The sequence below is a fragment of the Pholcus phalangioides genome, unplaced genomic scaffold, assembly GCF_987345545.1.
Source record: "Pholcus phalangioides strain wild (caught in Gottingen) unplaced genomic scaffold, Ppha-v1.0 ptg000015l_1, whole genome shotgun sequence".
NCBI classification, from domain to species: Eukaryota; Metazoa; Arthropoda; class Arachnida; order Araneae; family Pholcidae; genus Pholcus; species Pholcus phalangioides.
Genome location: NW_028301608.1, coordinates 108589029 through 108612297, shown reverse-complemented (window position 1 = coordinate 108612297; position 23269 = coordinate 108589029). Strand labels below are relative to the sequence as shown.

The 23269-nt window shown below is 39.6% G+C and overlaps 1 protein-coding gene across 3 annotated transcripts in view; it reads left to right on the top strand.

The window, feature by feature from the left end:
- Nucleotides 1–421: 421 nt before the first annotated feature.
- Nucleotides 422–23269, top strand: part of LOC149077327 (uncharacterized) — a 118291-nt gene continuing 95443 nt past the window's right edge. For 2 of the 3 annotated variants that reach the window (XM_089245101.1, XM_089245103.1), the window contains exon 1: nucleotides 423–584. In XM_089245101.1, the coding sequence (XP_089101227.1) occupies nucleotides 551–584 (34 nt within the window). In that variant the 5' untranslated portion in view covers nucleotides 423–550. Of the gene's footprint in view, nucleotides 585–23269 lie in introns of all 3 variants that reach the window. The other variant, XM_089245100.1, reaches the window with a different exon arrangement.

Sequence of the window (23269 nt, the reverse complement as noted above, 5' to 3'; positions counted from 1 at the left end):
TCTATGATTATAATTTCAATTCAATACGATTATTTATGAATGACAAAAAAAAAAAAAAAAATTCAATTATTATTTATTCATTTCTGTGGAACTTCAAAATAAAAAATTGAATTACATATTTTTCATATAAATTTGATTAAACACAACTCAACAAGGAAGTCCCAGGGTAACGGACGAAAGTGAGCAATGGCTGATTACGCGGAAGGATTTCCCTCCTAGAAAAATGGATGAGCATCAATTCGTGTAATAACTTCTTCCTCTTAATGAAAGTAAAAAAAAAAAAACTCTTTCGTATCATTTAGCCAATCAACAAAAAAGAAAATGCTTTCTTATATCATTTCCATAATTTTTCCCTTTCCTTTTTTCTTTGTCAAGTGCAGACGTAAGTGCCCTCTGGTGTTGAAAAGTTTTGCGGCCGAGACAGAGAAAGAAAAAATTCTTCACTCTTTCTAACTTCAGTAAGAAAAGATTCTTCTCACTTTTTGCTTGTTATTTCTTAACCGGCTTCTCTTCTAATGTTGATGAGTTCGTCCAAGAAACTATCACAATAATGCTTGGATGCCTCCTATTTTTCGTCATTACAGGTAAGACGTTACTCTTTAAATTTAGAATAATTAATGATCAATTAAATTACTCGTAATTATTTTGTCGCATTTGCGAACACGTGGAATTTGCATTTTATTCTGTCAGTCTTGAATAATTTTGTTTCAGTGATAAATTTTAATTTACGTGTTTTTTGCCCCTCGTTGAATCGTTTGTTTTCCAGGCACGGCCGGGACCCCCCCCCCCCTATGATTTTTATCTGGTGCTGGGGCCCGTTGATGCTATTGAGGCACCACTGGGCGTATTTGAATAAATCGTACACCATTTGCGGTGTTAGGAGATTTATGTTAGAGCTATATCAAGCATCTAATATATCCAAATATACCCAATGATGTTTTTGAATTTTGTTTGAATTTGTGTCGAATATAATTCTGTACGTTTTCAAGAAATTTGAAAATGTACATGTTCGGCCCGCAATTAATGCGAATTTATCCGTTTGAGTTCATGGGGGTTTTTTTATTTCGGACGTTCAAACCGGATTAATTACCCTTATTTTAAAAATTCAAACAATGGGTATTTGTAATGTATTCCCTCCACACACACATTAGGCGACATACCGTAAAACAGGAGACCGATAGACCGGGAATACCCGTGTTTTCCGGCATGTTGGGAAGTTAGTCAAATTCTGGAAAATTCTTGAACACATGCATTCTAAGAATCGATTGAATTGGCTAAATCTATACTATGATCCTTAGTAGACCTTGCTTTTCCCGGTATGCCGGAGAATGCAGTAGTTTTTTGAAAACTGAATGAATAGTTTCACTGCAGCCAGGGTCCGTTTCTAACAAGTTTGGGCCCCTGGACAGACATGAATATTTAGGTCCCATTAAGCATTCTGAGGAATCACGAAGTATTATGCGACAATTGTACACATGAGCAGGTTCGTCTTCATAGATGTCTTGGGTGGGGGGGGGGGGAATGTCAATTCACATATACGCATATACATTAGATCAGCCGGTTGTTCCCATGGTCTTCATAAGAGCATTATGGGCTCCCAGGAAATTGATTTTTCTGAGATTCTCACTTGCTTAAAAATGCCTACTTACCAATTTACATGCTTAATCTCTAAGATTTCAACCGGATCGAATTTTAATGAGGCCGTGTCCGGTTGGGCCCATGCGTTAAGACAGCATTGCCCATGAATGCTAAGGCCAATGTCAGAAATGGCCGAACTTTAGCAGTAACGTACCTTTTTAAAAATAGATGTAAAATAAGCAAATACATTTTTTAAATTCGTCTGTTCAATTTTCCAGAAAAATTCATCCATATGAGACGGCATGATATATAGAATAATTTTTAAACCCTGAGCACGTGCCTCATTAGACCTTGCGAGAAAATGGCATCCATGAAGTGTTGTATTTCGTTATTTTTAACGTTCAGAAATTAGGCCTCGCAAATTATTGCAACTCCGGTGATATGTAGTATTTCTTTTCAAGAAATTACAATCTAATATTTCAATACTTCAATTCTGATAGTGAACGTGAGCACGTGCTTAAGTTTGTTTTCCCCTGGTGGCAACGAAATACGTCAGGTGTGACTGCCCTTTATTTCAAGTATCAAATGAAGGGCAATCTTGCCTCAGTGGGCCGTGCGGCTGTCATTTAATGGGTGTGGTCATTATTTACAAAACCGGCCGCGGTTTACAGATTCATCTGAAGACAACTTGTTGCAATATAAACCGTTGAAGGACCGTAGCCGCGCAACAACCAGTGCAGAACACACTCCCACGGCTAGATACTGCAGGAGCAGCATCCAGGAGGCTTTGGTCTTTACCACTGTTTCTTAACATTTTTCGCCTATGCTCCCAGTATTATCAAGGGGGCCCTCCAGGAGCGAGAACCTTTGTACTTGTAGAAAAAATGATAGCGTGTAGCCCTGGGCCCAGGAACTATGTCAGCCCCACTCTTATGTGGGCCATGAGAACTATCAAATCAAGATACTAAGAGGTTTTGTGACCGCACTTGGAGAAGCACTAGCTATTACTTTCAGCTAACTTGTTAGTCGCGGCTCCTTTGTCCAATTCATGATTCATCTGTAGGCTAACTCCCCAGAATATTTTAGATGAGGCTGTTTTGTAAATGAGATTTTGAAGGCGTAAACAGGCACATATCAATCTCTACAGTTCACTGCGACACCCTGACAAAGATTGGATGATATCCCTAAGAACCGCGGCGAACACTGGGAAACATTGCCATACTGTGATCTTCGATTAGTATGAATATGGCTCGTAGATGTAGATCTCGTCTCCATGGCAACGAGGCCCCGGGTCATGTAAGAAAGGCCGGTGCAATGGGCAAATCTGTTGGAAACCCGAAAGCGATCACCTTTTCCCTACCATATTTCTTGACATCTAATTTTTTTTCGTAGCTCTTTGGCCAATTTTAACCTTGTCACCGCGCCCCCTAATACGCGTCGCCACCCTTGTAGCACGAGAGGGGGGGGGTGTGTATATAAACCAAGAATAGTTCGATCTTCGTATTACGGGTAAAAAAAACGGGACACTTCTGCAAACGCAAAATTACATCAGTATTTGTTTGGACAGTATGAGGACGCGTGCTGATATCGTACGAATAAATTGTATTGCGGCCATCTTTGGCCATAGACATTATGCATCAAAACATTGAATTGATAAGTCTCCGGCACAGATCTGGATTAGAACTCGGCCATAATTTGTATCGTCACTATTGTAGAGTCGATAGCAGCTGTTTTACAATTGATCAGCTTTTTTAGCTCGACTTAACAATACTTTGATATAAGATCCGCATCAGATATCACGAAACCATCGAAGTCCGATAGGCATTGCAGATTTCTTGATATAATTTGCGTTTTTCATCTTTTAAAAACGTCTTCAGCTGCTTTAACCAAAAAATAGACACCAATGAATCGGATGTTGATTCCAGAAGACGAAGACTTGAATGGAGAAGGAAACATTTGCCATCCGGATTTCGGCCATATCCAAGAAGCTGTATCTATGTTGCAACGTTTTCACATGGCGAAATCTTGTATTGAGATGACAAATGATATAGATGACAAATGAAATTTTCAAGTCTTGATCTTCTGGAATCAAAAGGTAGGGAGCCTAACGCACGTGTGTGTACACCTGCATTCAGAGAAGTCTTCCGATTCATTGGTCTCTATTTTTTGGTTTACCACTTTGGACGCAATATTACGTCTTTGATCACAAACGCCAGTGGAATAAATTCAAACACGTTCTGTTTCCCTTTATCGCAATGGTTTGTTATAACCCTATTTTTTTCCCGCTTTTTCTATACCCCCGATAGTGAACTTTTTCCTACACATGTATCTTCTACAGTCGAATTCCGTTATAACGAACGCCAAGAGACCGGAGGAATCACTTCGTTAAAACGAAATTTCGTTATAAAGGAATTCCAGGTAACCTAGCTAGTTCCTATGTAAACTTATTTGGGGGATTAGAAAAGTGTTCCTTAAAACGAGATTTTCGTTATAACGGTATTCGTTAAAACGGGATTCGACTGTCTATATATATATGAGTGAAACAGGTAGGATGTGGGTGAAAAGAAAATCTCTACTTTATACCTACTCCTATATTGTACTATTTTACTTTTACTTTTTTTCCTTTTCCTAACGTGCGGGCAGGGCAAGGTTACCATATTTATCGCTGATTCGTCAAATATAATCTGAATTTGATCTCTATTGACACCCTATTCTTCGCTTACAAGCGTTGGCAATCGCTTGTAAGCGGGGGGGGGGGGGGTTAAAGCAGCTGAAGACTTTCTTTTGAAGATGGAAAACGCCGATTTTTTTGGATCAAGAAATCGGCAATGTCCATCAGACATCGTTACTTCTGTGGTTTCGTGATATCGGGTGATTGTAACTGATGTCGCTCTTATCAAGGGATCAAGTCGAGCTAAAAAAAGCTGATCAATTGTATACCAGCTGCCATCGACCCTGCAATAGTGACGATAGAATTCATGGCTGAGGTCCGATCCAGATGAAATTTCTGCAGATGAATTTGTACGAATAGAATGTACTGTTTAAGTAAGTAGAAGAAAACCACATGTGAGGAAAAAACATGATCATCAAACTACGATAAAATTTCAGTAACATCATGTAGATCCAGAATCCGTCGTAGGCATTTGTTCCTCCATGGACATACAGTATTTATTATAGGCCCAGAATTTTGCTAGCGAAATAAAGATCGCAAAAAAGAATCTGATCTTTATCGGTGAACAGTTCTGCAGATTTGACGATTAGGTCGCTTTAAGAGTCATCACCCCTTACTCTAATGACAAGGGGTATCATCTTCACGATGTTCGAAGCACGTGTTTACAGTGTGTGTACGCAATTTAGAATGTCCGAAATTCAAATCATGTTCCGCGTATGATATCGAGACCAACCATTTTCTTGCCGCTCGTTTCTGCAACCAGCGGAGCGTTTATCGCCGAAGTCGTAAGGATCGGTTTCCAGTTTCTAGAGATGGTGGTAGTTTTTTTTTTTATAGCGCGAGTGTTACTTAGAGTCGAAAGATAATCTGTTTTTAGGAGGTTTTTACTCTTTGGCTTGTTTGTAAAATGTAGGGTGCGAATGACTGACCTCAAGTTACTTCAGATGACGACGACAAGCGGCTACTTTTGAGGCCCTTTCATTAAAACATCCGCTATCGCATCAGTTGACAAGTTTGAGAGCATGAGATGATGGCCCTTTTTTATTTCTATTTCCCACTCCTCGTTCCTGTGCGTAAAAGAAACAGTGTGCGAGAGTGCAAATGACCAGTGGTGCGATGAATCTTGAATTGGAGAATCTGCGATGGGTATCCACGTGAGGTAATGTCTTATCTCGGTGTTTCTCAACCTTTCTGAAGAAATTTGACGGACCACCTGTGTCCTGTATCACGGGACATCCCTGTAATTTTCATTCCGATTCTTCATGCATTTGTCACGTTCTTTCAACGATAGTTATTTGAATTTGTGGATTGTTAAAGTCGTGAATACGGACAGCGTTTTCGTAATATAAATTACATTGTATGGCAAAAATTATAAAAATTCATCTCGCATATTTGTCTGGTTAAATATTGTCCACAATTTTTGAAATTTTAATAACGATTGGAGATTATTCCTACTTCGCCAATTATCATTGTCAGATTTCCCGTATTTTACGGGTTATTTAAAATCAGTTTACCGTATTTTTCTCAAAGAAATATGGTCATCAAATCATTTGAATATTTATTTCATGAACTATATTTTTAATTACTGTGATTTGTAGCAGTAGCAGCCCTTTTTATTTCCACTCTTTAGCAATTTGAGCAGTAATTATCAAATGGCATTTAAAGCAATAAATAGCAATTTTTGGCGAAATTTAGGGATATTTCGTGTTCAAGGATTGCAATTTCCTGCGTACCTCTCGATGTATGATGAACCTAAGTTTGAAAATATAATTTTATTCGAACCCATATGGATATCACGAATATAGATTACAACGGGTGAATTATTAAATTTATATCAACTGTGCCTGTGAACGCGGACCATAAGTCGAGAAACGCTGTCTTAGCCGATTTGTTTTCTCACGACATTAATTGGAGTAGACAAACCTTAATTTCACATTTAGCTTGAGCATCTCACTGCAACATCTTGGCAACAATATTTTAAAATTAAATCGCATTTATTATTCTGACCGTGACTTATTAAGCGGCGCGAACTGCATTAACTGTGATCATATCGGGAGTTTCCGATGACAATAACCGAATAACTATATCCGGCAAAGTCCCGTTACAAGTACGGTCACCGTACATCTTCTGGTCGAACGGGACAGCTGTTTTTCCTTTCCCACATGTGTCGCAAAATGTTCAATCGTTTTCCTTTTTTTTAAAATTCTGTTCTTTAAAACGGGACTTTTCTCCTTTTTGAGCTAAAATCCTGCATTTTTCTTGCTATTCAGCCATTGAGACGTTAGAACGGAATTATCTAATGTATATCACGAATTACGATATTTTTTTTCAATGTACAATACTGTACGTTTCATAGATCCCTTTTTTAGAAAGTCTCTCGCGAAAGATTTGAATCTGGTCAACTGAAAGAAACTGATCAAGAATTGAAGAAAAGACTTTTGTTTGCTTTCGCTATAGGAAGGCCATTGGAAAAAGCAGCTCTACACGTACATGGACCACAGCGAATACTACGGACAGATTACGACTTTGAGTACAGAAATGTTTGTCAACAAGGGATTGATGACCGCTCACACCCAGAGCTGTCAAGAGAACGTCTTGCAGCTTAAACCCATTTTTGACCGCTCCTCAAATTCATGACCAAATTGCATTTTTTTTTAATATACCTATAACTGGTTATTTAAAATAGCCAATCTTTTGAAATTTCTCAAATATGTTAATTTAGCATGTTTTTCTTTGTAATTAACGTAAATTCAGAATTAATACTTTCTAATTAACAAATTAACTAATTAGCGATTATGATATTGGGGGAACCTCATGTATCATGTGAAAATGTAAACATTTTTTTTCTGTTCATGGTTATGGAAATAAAATTAGATCGAAAATCGTTATTAAATTTCCAAAAATTTCACTTTTTTAAAGCCGTAAAAAAATTAAATTTCTTTGCAAAAATTTTTAAACATGCTATGACATTCATTGAACATTTTTTTTTGTAATTTCCAAAAATTTTAATTCCGTACAAAAATTTGGATAAAAATTAGTTGAAAACAATTTTCAACAAAGCGTTGCGCAAATGAAAGTCGGTCAAAAATGGGCTAATAACGACGATAACTTTACGGGGAAATATTTCTTTAGTTAAAACCCCTCTCAGCTTCAGAATGCGCGAAAATTTTTTCGACGAAAAAACTTTATAATAGTGTTCCAGATCAGTAAAGTGGCCCGTGCCACGTTTCCCAAAAGGTTGAGTACCTTTGGTTTAGAGATTGAGTGGATGTACCAAGGAATAATTTTAATTTCATTATTTTTCAAATTTTAATTTCATTATTTTTCAAATTTTAATTTCATTATTTTTCAAATTTTAATTTCATTATTTTTCAAATTTTAATTTCATTATTTTTCAAATTTTAATTTCATTATTTTTCAAATTTTAATTTCATTATTTTTCAAATTTTAATTTCATTATTTTTCAAATTTTAATTTCATTATTTTTCAAATTTTAATTTCATTATTTTTCAAATTTTAATTTCATTTCGATTTTTCTTATACATTTGCCCCGTTTTGTCAACAATACTTATTTGTTGATAGTTATTAAAGTCGAATTTGTGATATTTAAGTCGTGAATACAGTGTTTTCATAACATAAATTGCATTGTACGGCAAAAAATTATTATATTCATTTCCCATATTTGTCTGGTTTAACGTTTTATCCGCAATTTTAAAAATGTAATTACGATTGCTGGTTGTGCCTAGATCTGTCAATGTTTTCGATAATTGTCTCATCCCTGAAGTGACACGGACGTAGGGAAGTCTAGCAAGATCAATCGTAAACGGGTCTTCAACCTTTTTAAATACCGTGGGCCGAATTGGAACTTCCCGCGGGCCACATTCTGAGCTATGACGTAGGACATAATAGCATTCTGAGCTGTGACATAATAGGACCGACGGGGCCTCTGAGTTTTAACAAGGGCTCCAAAAAATTGAGTATACTTCATTTATATCCTGAAATTATACCTATCGATTTTTTATAATCAAGTTTTATTAGTTCCGAAATAATTTTTCATCAATTAAGGAAGAATTTCTGGAAAAATGTTACTTTAAATGTTTCTGAAATTACTTATTCCGGTAATTCTGAAATTATTTCCTCCATTAATTCCGAAAGTATTGCAACAATTCTGGAATTATTTTATTTCAAATATGAAATTTCTTTCGCACTGATTCTGAAAATGTTTTCAAAAACTGATTCCAGGACTGCTAAAAGAAATATATTATCCTTTTACGTAATTAGAAGTTTTCATCAGTTACGAAATGGAATTTCAAATTTTTATTGAAACTTTCAAAAATTATGAAATTTTTCTTGGTCTTTTTAAGCGTTTCTTCTGTAATTAGGTAGGTACACTATATCACTTTAGAAGCAGAATTTCCCCCGAAAACTGTTTGGGTTTCGTCTCTCGCTGGCCTGCGAATTTATAATCAAATTATTTCATTTCTTAATCGTCTATAAATTTTAGCAGTTTTCCTATAAATGATCGTATAGACACTTCAGAAAGCTCCGAGGGCCATACGATGAAGACCCCTGATCTAAAAGGATATCGATTGTATGTTTGATCGCAGGTTGAATCTAGAGGAAGTAGTAAGATCTGAATGATATATGTCCCGTCTTTTACGGGACAATGTAAGATCTACATTTGTCGCCCTTCCCGACGCATTTAGATCCGCGTCTGTTGAAGACCTACCGATAGTGATCGATCGAGCGATCCAAAAATTTGTGATACGCAATTGAAGGTAATTTATTTTTTTCCACCGCCTTATCCTCTGGTGTCAGTAACCGAAGTTCGTGATTGAAGATAAGGTTATTTCTCGGAAGCTTATCAAGTTCCATTTGGCAAAACAGTTATTGATTTCATCGATAGCATTCGTAGATCTGTCGTCGCTCGAGTTATTCTTCGATTTGAATTGTTTCTAATCTTGGGTATCGAATTACGATCATGTTCTATTATATGAATTTATACTCAGCGTGGCCATTCGACGTCAGACGATCGCATCATCGCACGATCTAAAGACCCCCCTCAATACCCTCAGCGACGTTGACAACTCGCCCCTCCTCAAAAGCCTCATATTTTATCAGAGAAGCCCAGATATTTTGTGAAGTTGATTGTACTTGGTACCTTAAAATCAGAAGAAATTCATTAACTTACTGAGTAGGCTAATGAAGTCTTCGTTAGAAAGGAATAAGATTTATGCTTATAGACTCCCTATAAGCATTTTATAGGGGTTTAGTAATTTCTATTTTGCCTAAAAAAAAAAAGTTCATCCTTTAAGTGGTTTTTAAAACTTCTCTGATCCGCATTATAACTGCCACCTTGAAAATCACCGAACCCTCTGCAAAATACCACATTTTGTTTTCCAGGAACACTTCCGATTTCAAGCAGGTGATAGTGCTTTCCTCCCAACTCCGAGAGTAATAAAGACAACCAAGGAAGAGAAATACTTTTTTTTTCTATTTATACTATACCCATATTCCTAAAATACCCCGCAAAGAAGGGAAGTGCCATTGTTACCAAACTTTGAATGAAAGCTTACTCCGCCCGATTGGCAGTTGATCTGACTGGTTTGGGTGGGGGAGTAAAAATGTTCATAGGTGAAGCAAGCATCGTTACAAACTCGTCTGGGCTCAGCATTGCAGAAATAAGAGGGTTTTAAGGAAGACATATCTCGTAATTTCCAGAATACGAGTTAGGTGAGATCTCGTCAATGCCGCTGTAAGGGTTGAGGTGGAATAAGTTTTTATCCAGTTTTTTCCGGGCCTGATTTCCTCATCGGCAAGTGGGACATTTTTCCCATGAGCCTAATGAGTTTGAGTTTAAATTTTGAACGAAAAAACCATTTAGTCGCAGGATCCCCGTAATTTCTGATTTGCCAAGGATCCCCTCATTTCGAGATTTACGGGGAAAAACTACGAAATCGTTTTTTCTTTCCCCCGCTTGTCTTTGCTTGAGGGGTCGTACATTAGAAAAATTCCGTAGATTTAAAACTGGCTGGTACATTACCAAATTAGAAATAACATCAAGTACACGTATGCAAAATTGCACTTCACTCAGCTTGAAAAAAATACCAATTCGTTAGAAATGCCCGCAGAGGAATGTAGACGAGGGGGGTGCATGTGAGGTTTAGAGTAGTCTTCTGTGACCGAAGACTTGCGCTAACAATTCATCGACGGAAAAATCACCGCTGGGAAAGTTCAACGACAGCAGTTCATCACCAGTGACAGCAAGTGACGATTTAAGCAAGTGAGTGAATGTGAGAGTAAGTGAATAAGCAAGCGAGTGACCCTTCGAGTGAGTAAGCGATCGTATGAGTGACTCACTTGCTCACTCGCCTTCTGACTTACTAACTCCCTGATTAACTTGATCAATCCTTCACTTGCTACTCAACCATGCATGCACCTCGTCCATATTCCTTTCAAAACTTCTTACGAGTTGGTACGTGTTGTGAACCTACCGTGAAGTTTGTTTCTGTGTAATGCTTGTGTTATATCTGTAGTGCTGCATCAATTTTCCTAACTATGAGTGAAGTGTAATGATTGAATAATTTTATAGTTCTCTAGGCCTGTTGCTTTCTGTGGCGAGACTTTAACGGGGAGATCGAGCGGCGCGAATGCGAGTCGAAGTTGGGAACCACAGAAAACCAACTTCAGCCGACCACCACTGGTGGGGTTCGAACCCAGGCAGTTCCGTCTTAGGGCATGAGCCCCACCCGGGTCTAACAAAAATGAGAAGTTGAAATTTTCGATAACTTTCCAGGTACAGGGCTTAAAAACATCACATGGTCCGGGTGCCCCATGATGCCCCAGATTAAGACGACCCCGAATCCGGGTCCTCACGACGCGAGTCCGCCACAGCGGCAATCCCTCATCTACTCATCCACTCACTGCTACTTTGGCGGTGAGTTGTCATGTCGGTGAATTTTCCAAGCTGTGAATTATTGTCGGTGAATTTTCCGGCGGCGAATTGTTGGCGATGAATTTTCCGCCCACGCTCACATCCGCCCGGTCCTGATCCAAAGAACCCTCTTGAGAACAATATAAAATCCTTTCATGACTTGAATACGGGACGCTATTGGCTAACTTAACACGATGCCCCGTCGACCTACCTGGGAGGTCATTTCGCTGCGCTAATCTTACCTGTCAACATGATCGATCGCGGAAAAAGAAAACCTCCATAAAAAAAGACGAAGCTGAAATAGCCAAGGATTATACAAAAAAGATTCAAATATGGAAAGACATTTTTGACTATATTCAAGGAATTCACATATTTTGACCTTGGTGCAGAAATTTTAATTTTTTGGACGTGGTCTTTCACATAGAAATTTGAACCCGATTTCGGTCATTCAAGCGTCCTATTTGCTTACGTAAAGATCATCCTTTTCTAGTTGGCCGTGACATCCGATTACGATCATCAGAATCTGCCAAGACGGTTTCGGCTCGAATGAGCTCTTGACAGCCCCGAACATTCAGCATTAACACCCATCTGACGTGAGCTGATTTTCTAAAATATACACACATATACGCCTACGGGAATTCCCATACGATTCTAAATGCAGTGGAACCTCGATTATACGACGTTCAAGAAACCGGGTCGAAGCGTCGTATAAATGCGTAAGTTGCATAACTGAGACCCCCAACGGATACAAAATATCAATTGAATTTATTTGAAGGCGGGGGCTCTGCCCCCTTCCGCTTTTGGCGGCCAACCTCCCCTTTCTTCACAACATATCTTGTTTATTTCGTCCCACTTCATCAGTGCTATGAAGTGGCATGTGAAAGCACCAACTTGCTGATGAATTTTATAATGCGATTCATCAAGTACCCTCCAGAAAACTTCACCCATGAGGGTTCCCCGTCTGGAGCCCTGTTGGACTTCGAAAAAATTTCTCTTGTATTAATTTTACGAACTAGTAAATTCGAGGGCCCCAATCAAGGACCCGTGATCCAATTCGCAGAATTATAGCGGGGGCCCCAGACTGGTTTTATCGCGGGCTTCCACTGTGGCAAATTTTATAGTGTAAAACAAGAAAAGATTCATCTAGGGCAGTGTTTCCCAAAGTGGGCAATATCGCCCCCTGGTGGGCGATAGAACCTACTGATTTAACATAGGATCCTATGGGTTTACTTGAGTTGGGGGCGATGAGAGGAAAAAATGTTTGGGAGACTATGATCTAGGGCCTCCAAAATGAATCTTGTCACTTTCCACGGGGGCGCCCGACTTGGAAGCTTGTGGACCACCCCCCCCCCCCCCGTGAGTGAAACGAAAAATTTTCATTTGTATTCACTTTACCAACGCATAAAATCCGAGGCCCCAACCAATTACCCGGGATCTAGTTCGCATAATTTTATTGGGGCCCCAGACTGGCTTTATCTTGGGCTCCCGCTGTTGCAAATTTCACACAATGCTAAACAAAAATCATCGAGATTCCTCCAGGGCCCCCGAAATGAAATCTGTCAACTTTTCCATGGGGGCTCCGACCTGGAGGCTTGTCGGACATCTCCCCTGTGAGGGCCACGAAAAATTTTCACTTGTATTCATTTTAATAACGAATGAGATTCAGGACCCCAACAAATTACCAGGGACCAAATTCGCAGATTTCTTATGGAGCCCCAGACTGGATATATCTTGGGCTTCCGTTATTGCAGATTTTTTAATGTTAAAGCTGCAAGAAAACAAAATTCATCAAGGGCGCCTAGAAATAAAACCTTTTAACTTCCCCCATGAAGGTTATATGTGCAACGACCCGCCATGGGTACCCCCGACCCTGTGTGTTGGGAGCACAGGTGATATATGTATATGCACACGGGCTGACGAGCCGGAACGATTCTTATCACTTTGGCCCGGGAGAAAGGTGGTTTGGAGCCCGTCAACTATCCCAGCCTAGGGGCACTGCTGCAGGATGTGGGGGCCACACCTCTCGGTACATACACGTAACTTGGCCCCGATTGGTCGAACGGTTCCCGATATATTCAAGTTGAATGAAAACTTGACCCAAAATCGGGACCGATTTCCGCTACGTTAAAAACGGGTCCTTTTCGAGTTTGTGATTTTATATGATAGAGTAGATATTCAAATAAATTCAATGTTTGATTGCATCTTGCGTGTGCACTGTTTACTGCGTACATGATCAACCCGTATCCCTCGGGGGTCGTATAACGTGGCCCGCGAATTCAGATTTTATTTTGCAATAATAAACAAGGGGCGACTCGTTTCCAGATCACAATATCCCGTGGCACATTTTCCTGATCGCTTTAGTTATCCACGGACTATTTACAAATCGGCGCTGTTCGAGATCACTTGAGTGACCCAATTCATTGGCAACAGCCCCGGCAAATTGTCCAAGGACAATTTACAGCCAAATACATTTCGGGGGTGGGGTTTTTCCTTATTGTAAAAAGAATATTTACAGAAAAATATAAAAATATTATATACATTATATATAAATGACACGATGCAGTAAACAAATGATATTTATACATATCCATATATTTCAAAGTCCGTGTCACTGTTTGTCCCGGGGCGAGGTCCGTGGGGCCGTGCCGTGGTGATCCCTTGCTCTATGTGCCTTATCGCCACCCACCACTTGAGTGACTCGCCCGCGGCGCTGTTCCAGATCATTTAATTAAGTTGCTCGCAACACATTTCAAGTCCAAGAAGTGGCCTCCCACTCTCCCCTAGAGGTTGAACAACCTTGGTCTACAGAAATTGCGCGCGTTTCATGGATATTAATGGCGTTTTATAAAAGGAGTTGGAGTCGAAATGTGAAAACGTCGAATAATTGAGGTTTTACGTCGAATGAATGATTTATTTTAACATTGAAACGTAATAGGAAAACCAATTTCGACCGAAGCTAAACGTCGTATAAATGCAGAAGCCGTATAACTGAGCAATGTATGAAGTCGTATAAACGAGGCTGGACGGTAGAATTTTATGAAGTAATTTACAGGCGTCAGTCGGGCTGACGGACAAACGAGGGATGTGCGTATGTATATGGCAAATGGGGGGGGGGGTTGGCGGCAGTGAGTAATGAATAGTACATTAACGCACACTCTCTCTCAAAGAATGATGGCTCTATTGGCCTTGCAAATCATTCGTAACGAGCTCGGAAGTCGTAACAATAAAAAGGGCAACCTGTGTCCATAAACTGTCATTACCCACTTACCAATTCTGCACCCCGGTACAGCTATAAATTCGGCTATTAATAGCTGACGCTGCATCTTTTTGTTTTTTTTAAAATGCGTACAAGACGTGCCAAAAGCAGCAATTTGCGAAGATGTTGGAATGAATGGCACACACACAGGCACGTTAATACAAAACGTTACATGCTTCTTAATTTACGATCTGAACATGAGCACCAAAGGGAGGGGGGAGGAAAAAGAAGCTATCGTGTCTATAAGACAATATGACACGGTCTTCTCAACGTTCGTGTTTATTATTAATGACTTTCGGTTCGGCAAACTCGACCGGCATGAATGGGAACCGGAAATCACTAAAGTAGGCGTGGATCCACGATGTCCCGTAAAATGCGGGACACAACCAATACCCCATATTACCAGGCGCTTGTATTCGTCACTCCTGGATTCACGACCTTCCAAGTCAAAGAAACCACTTTCCCTCCCGGTCTTCCAATCCGTCCGGCCACACATTGCTCAAAGAACGCCAACAGTTAAAACAGTGCCCAAATATTCACCGAGGAATATTGCACCGGTGTAAAAGAGGTCGATGCAATAAGAGAAATGCAACTGTTGTGCGTGATTTTCAGTAGTGCTGAAGTGTGATCGAGGAGGCACGTGGGAAAAATGTACAGGAAATGTGCGAGAGCCTCGGGTCGGCCACCCCTGTTCTATACAGTGGAAATTTTAGACCTGAATTTTGAGAATAGTAAATTCGTTTTGAAAGGCACCCTTTGAAATTAACTCTTTAAGCGGCGCTGACGGATCTCGCTTCCTTAAAGGGCCCCCTTTTGTTTCAGCATAGAGAAGCCCAGATATGTGGCGAAGTTGATTTCTTGATGAAGTACCTTTTTAATTAGATCTGTATCTCATCAACCGTTCATCGTAGAGGTATGGCTCTAATTTTGAAAAGTGGGGGGGGGGGGGCGCTCAAAGAAAGTTCAGAAATCGCCACGCACCAGTTTCGAGAATGAAAACAGTGTCATAAAATAAGAGATTGGAATTCTTATGCGGTGTTCCCTTGTTTAACTTCCAATTAGAAAGTTGTTGCACAACCTCTGCAGATATTTGAATTCGAAAATTAGCAAAGTTGGGAAAGAACCACAAATATTGGCAAACTAAAGTTGTCCGTTAGTTTATGCTGTTCTTTCCCAACTTATCTGATTTTCTATTTCAAAAAATATCTCTGCTAATATTACACTTGAAATCATGGAATTTTTTTTTTGTGGGCTTCAGGAGAGACAGCCCAACAATTTTTTAATTGCAAGTTGGAGAACGGGGTGAGGGAAACGTATAAAAATTGAAATTTCATTTTGACTCATTTCACTCTCGAAACTGGTACGAAGTGATTCCAGAACACAATTTTGAGCATTTTTTTAATTTAAAACCATCTCTCTACGCCAAAGGGTTGAGATAAAGGCCGAATTAAGACATACAGAACACTATGTATCAATATTTAAACACATTTTTGAAGGTACATACTCTGGTATCCTTGATTATGTATTTCTTATTGATCAGGCATACAGGCTCGTCCCTTCAACCCCTGTGAATTCCACTTCTTAGCAAACACATAATCTATACAAAAATCGCAAAGGGACAAACCTTCAGGAGCCTTCCTCTTTGCGGGGAAGTCGGTATAAAGTACGAAGTGCTGAAAAAACCTCCGGACCGTTAAGGGTTAACCCACTCGCAGTCATTGACGTGATGGCTCGCGTTCTTAAAAGGTTATTTTAGCAATGGATCTGAAGCCCAAATATTTTGTAAAGCCGATTTTCAAACATTTTCCCCCTACAATCCTTTACCTTACAGCTGCCTGCTGAAAATCGGAAGAAAGCAAGCCTACTTAGAAATGTAAGGTAAGTTTACAGGAGTCTAGCGATTTCTGCTGTGTCGTTCATAGAATTGAACGTCATAATGAACCAAATTTAGTAGGATGCTCAATCAGTCGTGAGGGTTGACATGGCTGTCGAGTGATTTTTACCTTTGGGACATTCAAGCAGCTAGTGTGCCGTGGAAGGATCTGAGCAATTTTATTCAGATAGCCACCATCTTACAGAAAAGATACGCATTGTTGACATCGAAACAATGTCGTGAATGCAAATTTGGAACGAACCGCTCTAGTCTGGATGAAACATCCTAGTTGGATAGTTCAGCTGTCTAAATCGAAATTTAACAACCGCTCTTTATAAACTGGCATATTTGAGTGACGAAAATGCCGAAACATTCTTAAGTGTCTGCAGTTTCGTAACTTTGTTTCTCAACGAGGATAATGGTAACTCCTGCTTAAGCTCTCGATTTTTCTCGCCAACGTTTCTCGTAACTTTTCGGTAATCATATTTTAGTGGAATTTCCTCCTGGTTTTCTTAATGGATCATCCATTCATTCCCTGGGACAGACCTGAAAGGGTTGAATCATTCCGTAACGCATGAGGGTGGTGGTCGTCAACGCCGCTCTTCACCTAGAAGTTGACACAGAAAACTACCACCAGAAATAGTCACCTCCCAAAAATTCTATAACCTCCAATAATTTCTTAGCGAGAATCGTCGCCGCCGAAGAAGAACGTGACAAAAAAAAAAAAAACCCCGCTTCAATTAACTTCTAATTTAGGGTGTCTTTTAATGACTAAGTTGATGGTCCTTGGGGTTCGGTTTAATTACAGTCTTAAGAAGAGGGAAAATGACACGCCATGTCATTCTTTTTTAGCGTGTGTGTGTGCGTTTATTGTGTGCTCTGTGCTCTAATTTTGAAAGAAAAGCATTACCATTCGAACTTTTTTTTTAATTGCTGCTTAGGGAGTTTGACGACCCAACATTCTTTTTCACCTTGAAACCGAAAAAAAATCATCTTTTTTAGGGTACCATGAGATGTCTAGGAATTCGTCTCTACGCCATTGACTATATACCACCCCCCCCTAAATAATTTTTTTAGTGTTGTGTTGCGTATGTGGGAGAAAAGTAGTTTTCTGGGATTTCGGTAGATCCGTGGTTTATTCTTGCGGCTGCTGCTATTTTCAGCTGAGATTTCAAGAGGGGCTGAATCAGTCCTCCTAACTGCTATTCCTGTTTTTAGTCTGTGAATATTGTTTTTTTTTTCACTTTCATTTCAGCCTCGAGGCCTCTGGTAGTGGTTTCGAAACACTCTCTCCTAGAGCTTTTTTGACTCGCTATGGCCATAAATTATACAGTCGTTGTCTAATTTATCCAGCCGTGTGTTTTAAGAAGAAAAAAAAACAATCTTATTTACGAGACGGTTGTCGAACCTTTCCCTCAATTGGACCGAGAACACATTTTGGTACATGGTGAAATGCATATGTGGTCGATCCATCTTCTCGTTTCTGGAACCTGTTCGGGAACCGAAAACCTCGTCTCTTACTTGCATGAAAAATTAAAGCAAGGGAGGTATGATGAGAGATGTCTCAATCTTTTTTAAAGCCTGACCTTCGTGCCCATTTTTGTAATTTTTTGTTTTGTAAATGCCTAAGTCATCAGTTACCAAGTCTTGCTTTCGGGAAGCTGATAATAGCGTTATAAATGGTGTGAGATTGGCTTTTTTTATGTGGGGGGGGGGGGGGGAGTTCGGAGTAACTCGTGGCTAGTTTTCAATTGAGTAATGTGTTTCAGCTCCAAAGGGGAAAAAGGGTGAATGATCGGCGAAATCTTTGCCGAGTTATTTTCGGCACAATACTCCGTTTGTTTTATTGAATCTTGGAGTATATGGTGTCGGTAGGAATGAATGGAAACTCATTGAAAAACTTTTAGATTGATATCATACCTTCTACGTGCGATTATTGTTGCGTTTGGGGTGTGTTGAATTCGTCATGGGAAGAATTTTTCGGCTCGTTGAAGGCCTAAGTACCACAAATAGTGTCAACCCTGCAATTGTTATTACAGCGTTGAAATGTGTATAAGTGGATAATTCTGTGACTTCACTTCTTGGGAATCGTTTTAGAATGTAAACGAAGAACGGTTAATGTTAGCCTTCTATGGTTCATCCCTATAAAAATGTATCGAAATTACTTTTTTTTTACAAATACAGATGTAAATGGGTGGTGGTAGGATATTTTAATTGAAACCCTGCATCAGCATAGCAATTTAATTAGTGAATTTTTTAATTTGTTACAATGGCCAATTAGCAACTTCGTCCAAGAAATTTGGATTATCTCTGAGGAATCGGCAATAAATGCGCAACCTTGTCTTAACCTAACAGCAGGTTAGAAAAGGGAAGGGCAAAAAGAAAATATGAAAGGGGAAAAACTACAATAGAGAAGTTAATCACTCCCATCCTACGTGTTTCCGTTTCGCTCTTACATGCATATGGTAGAGAAGATATATAATGTAATTTTTCGCACACATAAGGGGCCGTTCAAGTATTACGTAAGCAAATTTTTAGCTATTTTTGACCCCTTCCCCCCTTGTCAGCAAAACGCTGATTTCCTCCCCCCTTGTCAGCGAAATTTCGTCATCAGCCCTCTTAATCCTAACTCATATTTTCATAAAGGGTGGTTGATGACGTAAGTATTATCGAAATCCCCCTCCCCCCTTGTCATCGAAAGTCAGCAAATCGGAAACCCCTCCCCCCCCCATCGATGACGTAATACTTGAACGGCCCCTAATGTGTGGGGTTTCTATAAAGCTTCGCGATGAAGAGAGGAAAGAAAACCGAACCTATTTGAATTTATTTCACTGGCGTTTCGACGCAGTATTACGTCGTGATCGCAAAGGGGGGTTAAGGGTAAAATATACAGTTCGCCTTTGTTATCAATAAATTCATAGTTATTAAACTTTGCTAACGCCGGGATTACACTATAGAAGTTTGATAAAAGTCCTTTTATAAGACTTGAAAAATGCTATCAATAAGATCATCGGTTGCATTTTCTAGAATATAACCAATAAGGTCATTGGTGGCATTTTTCAAGTTTTATAAAATGGATTTTATCAAACTTTTATAGTGTAAATACCGGCCTAAGCGAGATTTGATCTTGAATTTTATTTCCTATTTTCTCAAATTGGTGCAATTTTTGTCTCTGAACACGTGAAAATTCGTAATTAATGAAATTCCGAAATCGGTGGCAGTTCGTAATTAATGGAAATGATTCCTGAATCTGGCAATTCCTAATTAATAAAAATACAAGAATCCCTGAAAATTTCGAAATCAATGGAAAATTCGTAATTAATGAAATTCCAGAATCGACGCAAATTAAAATAATGAACGAAATAATTCCAGAATCGGCGTAAATTCTGCGGGCCTCCCCACAACGGAGGACCATGTCAGCCCACCTCCTAAGGGCGGCTCTGTTATACAGCACGTGGTTCTCTTCACACTGACATTCGGTAAAAATTGACTTGGCAGTGGAATTTCCTGGAAAGTATCGCATCCTTCGGATGGAATAGTGTCAAAAGGCCTTTTGTCGAAAAGACTTGGTAAAGAGACACTTTCAATTAACCAAGGGCATCATCATCGCAGGCTACTTTAACTTTCATAGAGGAAAGAGCCTCTTCTAGGCGACCTTTTGTTTTGTTTGGTCTCGTTTGCTCTAAATTTGTTCCAGACGCAAAGACGGCGTCTCTTTCCTTTTGTTTGGTTTCTTTTCTTCTGTAGGAATATCAAGTTGGAGGCAGGAGGCGGCGACGCCAGTTTCAGTTTTAGAAATAGACCAGAAATTAAAGCGAAAAGAAAAACCAACCGAGCCACGTGGAAACAATTACGACTCTCGCAACCAACTCATGCTCCAGTTTTGTTGTTTTCTCAATAGGGAGATGTTTGTGATGTAATGGCTTGATAAATAGTCAAATTTCCATTATTTGTGAAGCGATATATTATTATGGTGACCATTTCTATCCGTGTTATGGCTACCGAATGGAGCCGCCTGATGACTGTCGATACAATTTTGCTTTCGCTATGCTGATTTGATGGGGAAATGAAAATTCTCGGCTCTGATTGGGGATAAAATAATCATTAAAGTATCCGAATGCGTTAAAAACGTCATTTTTAAGGAAATATCGATTTTTTTCCTAATTTTCATATTTTATGAAAGCCCAATTTTTATTTTAAGGTCGGGATTACACTAAAAATTTTATAAATTCTTTTACCAAATCTGAAAAACGCAACCATTAAATGTATTGATGCACACTTGGTGGTTGTATTTTTAAGTTTTATAAATGAACTTTTCTAAAAGTTTCATAGTGTGATCCCAGCCTAAAACTGGCCTTGTCACGAACAAAACGATTATAACCGATGTTACGCCCACTTTAGTGTCGAGTTTTTACATAAAGTAATCCGTGAATTAAAAACTTCGAACGCGTTTTACGAAGAATGCTATTTTTGACATTTTACATGAGCTATAAACGTGATTTATAAAAAAACCTATTGATACACAGCCTGGTGCAATAGAAAATTCTCAAATATTTCCTCCCCTGATGCAATGAAGCACCAGTGGCATAGGCTGGCTACTCAGTGGCCCAATGTTCCTTTACGAATATTTGCTTCCAGAACACTTCCTGTCGATGCATGTCGTGACTTGGCGTTCTTCGACCAATGTGCTGCCAGACGGATTGGAAGATTAGTCAAAGCAGCAGCGTTCCTTCCCAAAGGGAAGGCTAGAATGTCCTGGTTGTTCCCTTTGACCAGCCTTGCAATACCTTCCAGCCTTACGAAGTATTGACATCAGTGTCGTCTTAACGCATGGGCCCAGGGACATCAGTGTTGTAAAATCACTTGGCCCAGGGGCCCATCATGCTCTTAAGACGGCCCTGATTAACATTCCAGCCTTCAACATGGAACGGCCGCACTACTCGCCCATGACCAATATTTAAACGTATTGGGTTAGGGTGGACTAATAATGCAAGGGATGGGACTTAGTTTATTGCCGATTCCGAACGGCAACGTTCGACGTTTTGCTGCTTTTTGTACTCGCTGAAAGATTGAGTTAGTTGCTCGGGGTGGACCTCCTGCGGTAGTAAGTTTTTCTGTTGTACACCTTCTCAGGAAACTTTCAAGGGTTAATCTGGTATCAAACTCGTGACACCTCCCTAAACATCCTTTAGTGCTATGGGGCCGAATGCATAGATGTGTCGATGGGGGCGTGTGTTGCTTAGACTAATAGCCAATCACGTCCAGTATTTCAATGGAACAGACCTTTTTTGCATATTGATAGTTTAGAGCAGTGTTTGTGTGCGTCGCGGCTCCTATGGGGCGTCGTGGCGAATTAGATAAGTGTTCCTACTTATGCTTTGAAATGGTTTTTTATAAGTGAACTAAACAGGGAATCCACTAAGCAGGGAACCGCAGCTTCATGGCAAGGGAGCCACTGCTTTAGTGGTTATGAATCCCAATTGTGTATCGTCCGACATAATTTACAATTATGTAATTTGGATATCTTGCGGGAAAAACTGTACGCCGAATGCATCAATTTAACCCCTATATTCGGCAACGAGACATCTCGCCTCCATAAAAACCTTGTTTTAGCATTGACAATAGATATTTTATAAAGCTTTCTCAATGGAGAACTTTCCCTGTACTACTTAGTTTGCATTTGCTGAAAATCGGAAGAAAGAGCTACTTCATTGAAAATAGATGGCATTTTGAAGGGGAATTTAGTAATTTTCAATTGCAGCACAGCAGGGTTGAATCTTGAAAAGAAATTCCAGTTTTCCAAATTTCCGATACGCAACTTAAGCTCTAATTTTCCACCATTTGAATGCGATTCGAAGTTTTAAGCTTTCCTAGGAAAGCTCTCAAAGATAAGCCAAAGCTCAAGTAACCGAAGGGACCTCCCGCCATTGGTTACGAACCGGTTATGCGATCGTTTAGAGAAATGAGGTTCAAAACACACGTTGGAGGTTGATCGCCTCCCATCAAAATTCCATCCTTTTAATTATCTGCTCGAAGACCCCCCGTAATTACGATATTAAAGTGCACGGCGTAAATTCGGGAGGCTTGTACTGACACCCCAACACCAAATGGCGGCGGCGGTAGTGGCGAGTCTCTCTCGAAGTGGCAAAAAGTGTGGTGGTTTTTCTTTTTCCGCCCAGTGTTTCACGGCCATTTAATGTTCCTGCTGCTGGTGTTAGCAGCCTTAACACTTTTTATTTCTCAAGTTTTATGCGGCATCTAAGGGTGTCTTATTATTCAGGAGAGCGTGTCATCGTTCTTGATAGGTGCAGAAGAAAAATTGTTTGGGGGTTCATGTTTTAAAGATATATTTTGGCATTTCTCTCTTGTTGAGCTCTATATAAAGAGGCTTTTGCGGCTCATGATAGATGGTCCTCGTGTCCTGTTCATATGCATATAAAACCACTTGAAACAGGGTAAGACATGTTTTCGTGATCTTCAGATGTCCCGACGCAGACTTATGTGGAAGGGCATTTGGAATGGGAAAACACTGTTTCTTGATATATACGATACTAAATAAATGAAAAAGTTTCTGTTGTGAGTTGTGTGTGTGTCGATCATTTGCGGTTTCTCATTCCATTTAATAAATTTAGAGCTCCCCGTATGGTTTTGAGATTGAGGACATAACACCGAATTTCGTTTTAAAGTTGCATTAAGTACCACAAAATATTACAGCTTCGAGGCGCGAATACAAGCTGGTCTCCCATTTGGAAAAGTATGCCCGCAAAGACCAGGCAGACGATACTGACATAACACGAAAATTCAAGCATTACCAACTTCAGAAAGTTGAAGATAGATGGCAGCATGAACATGAAACAAACGCAACTCGACAATATATATAACGTTAGGAACACACATGCACTCGAAACATTCCGGCACCTGCCGATTCGTTAGAAATTCCGTAGAGGATTGTGTACG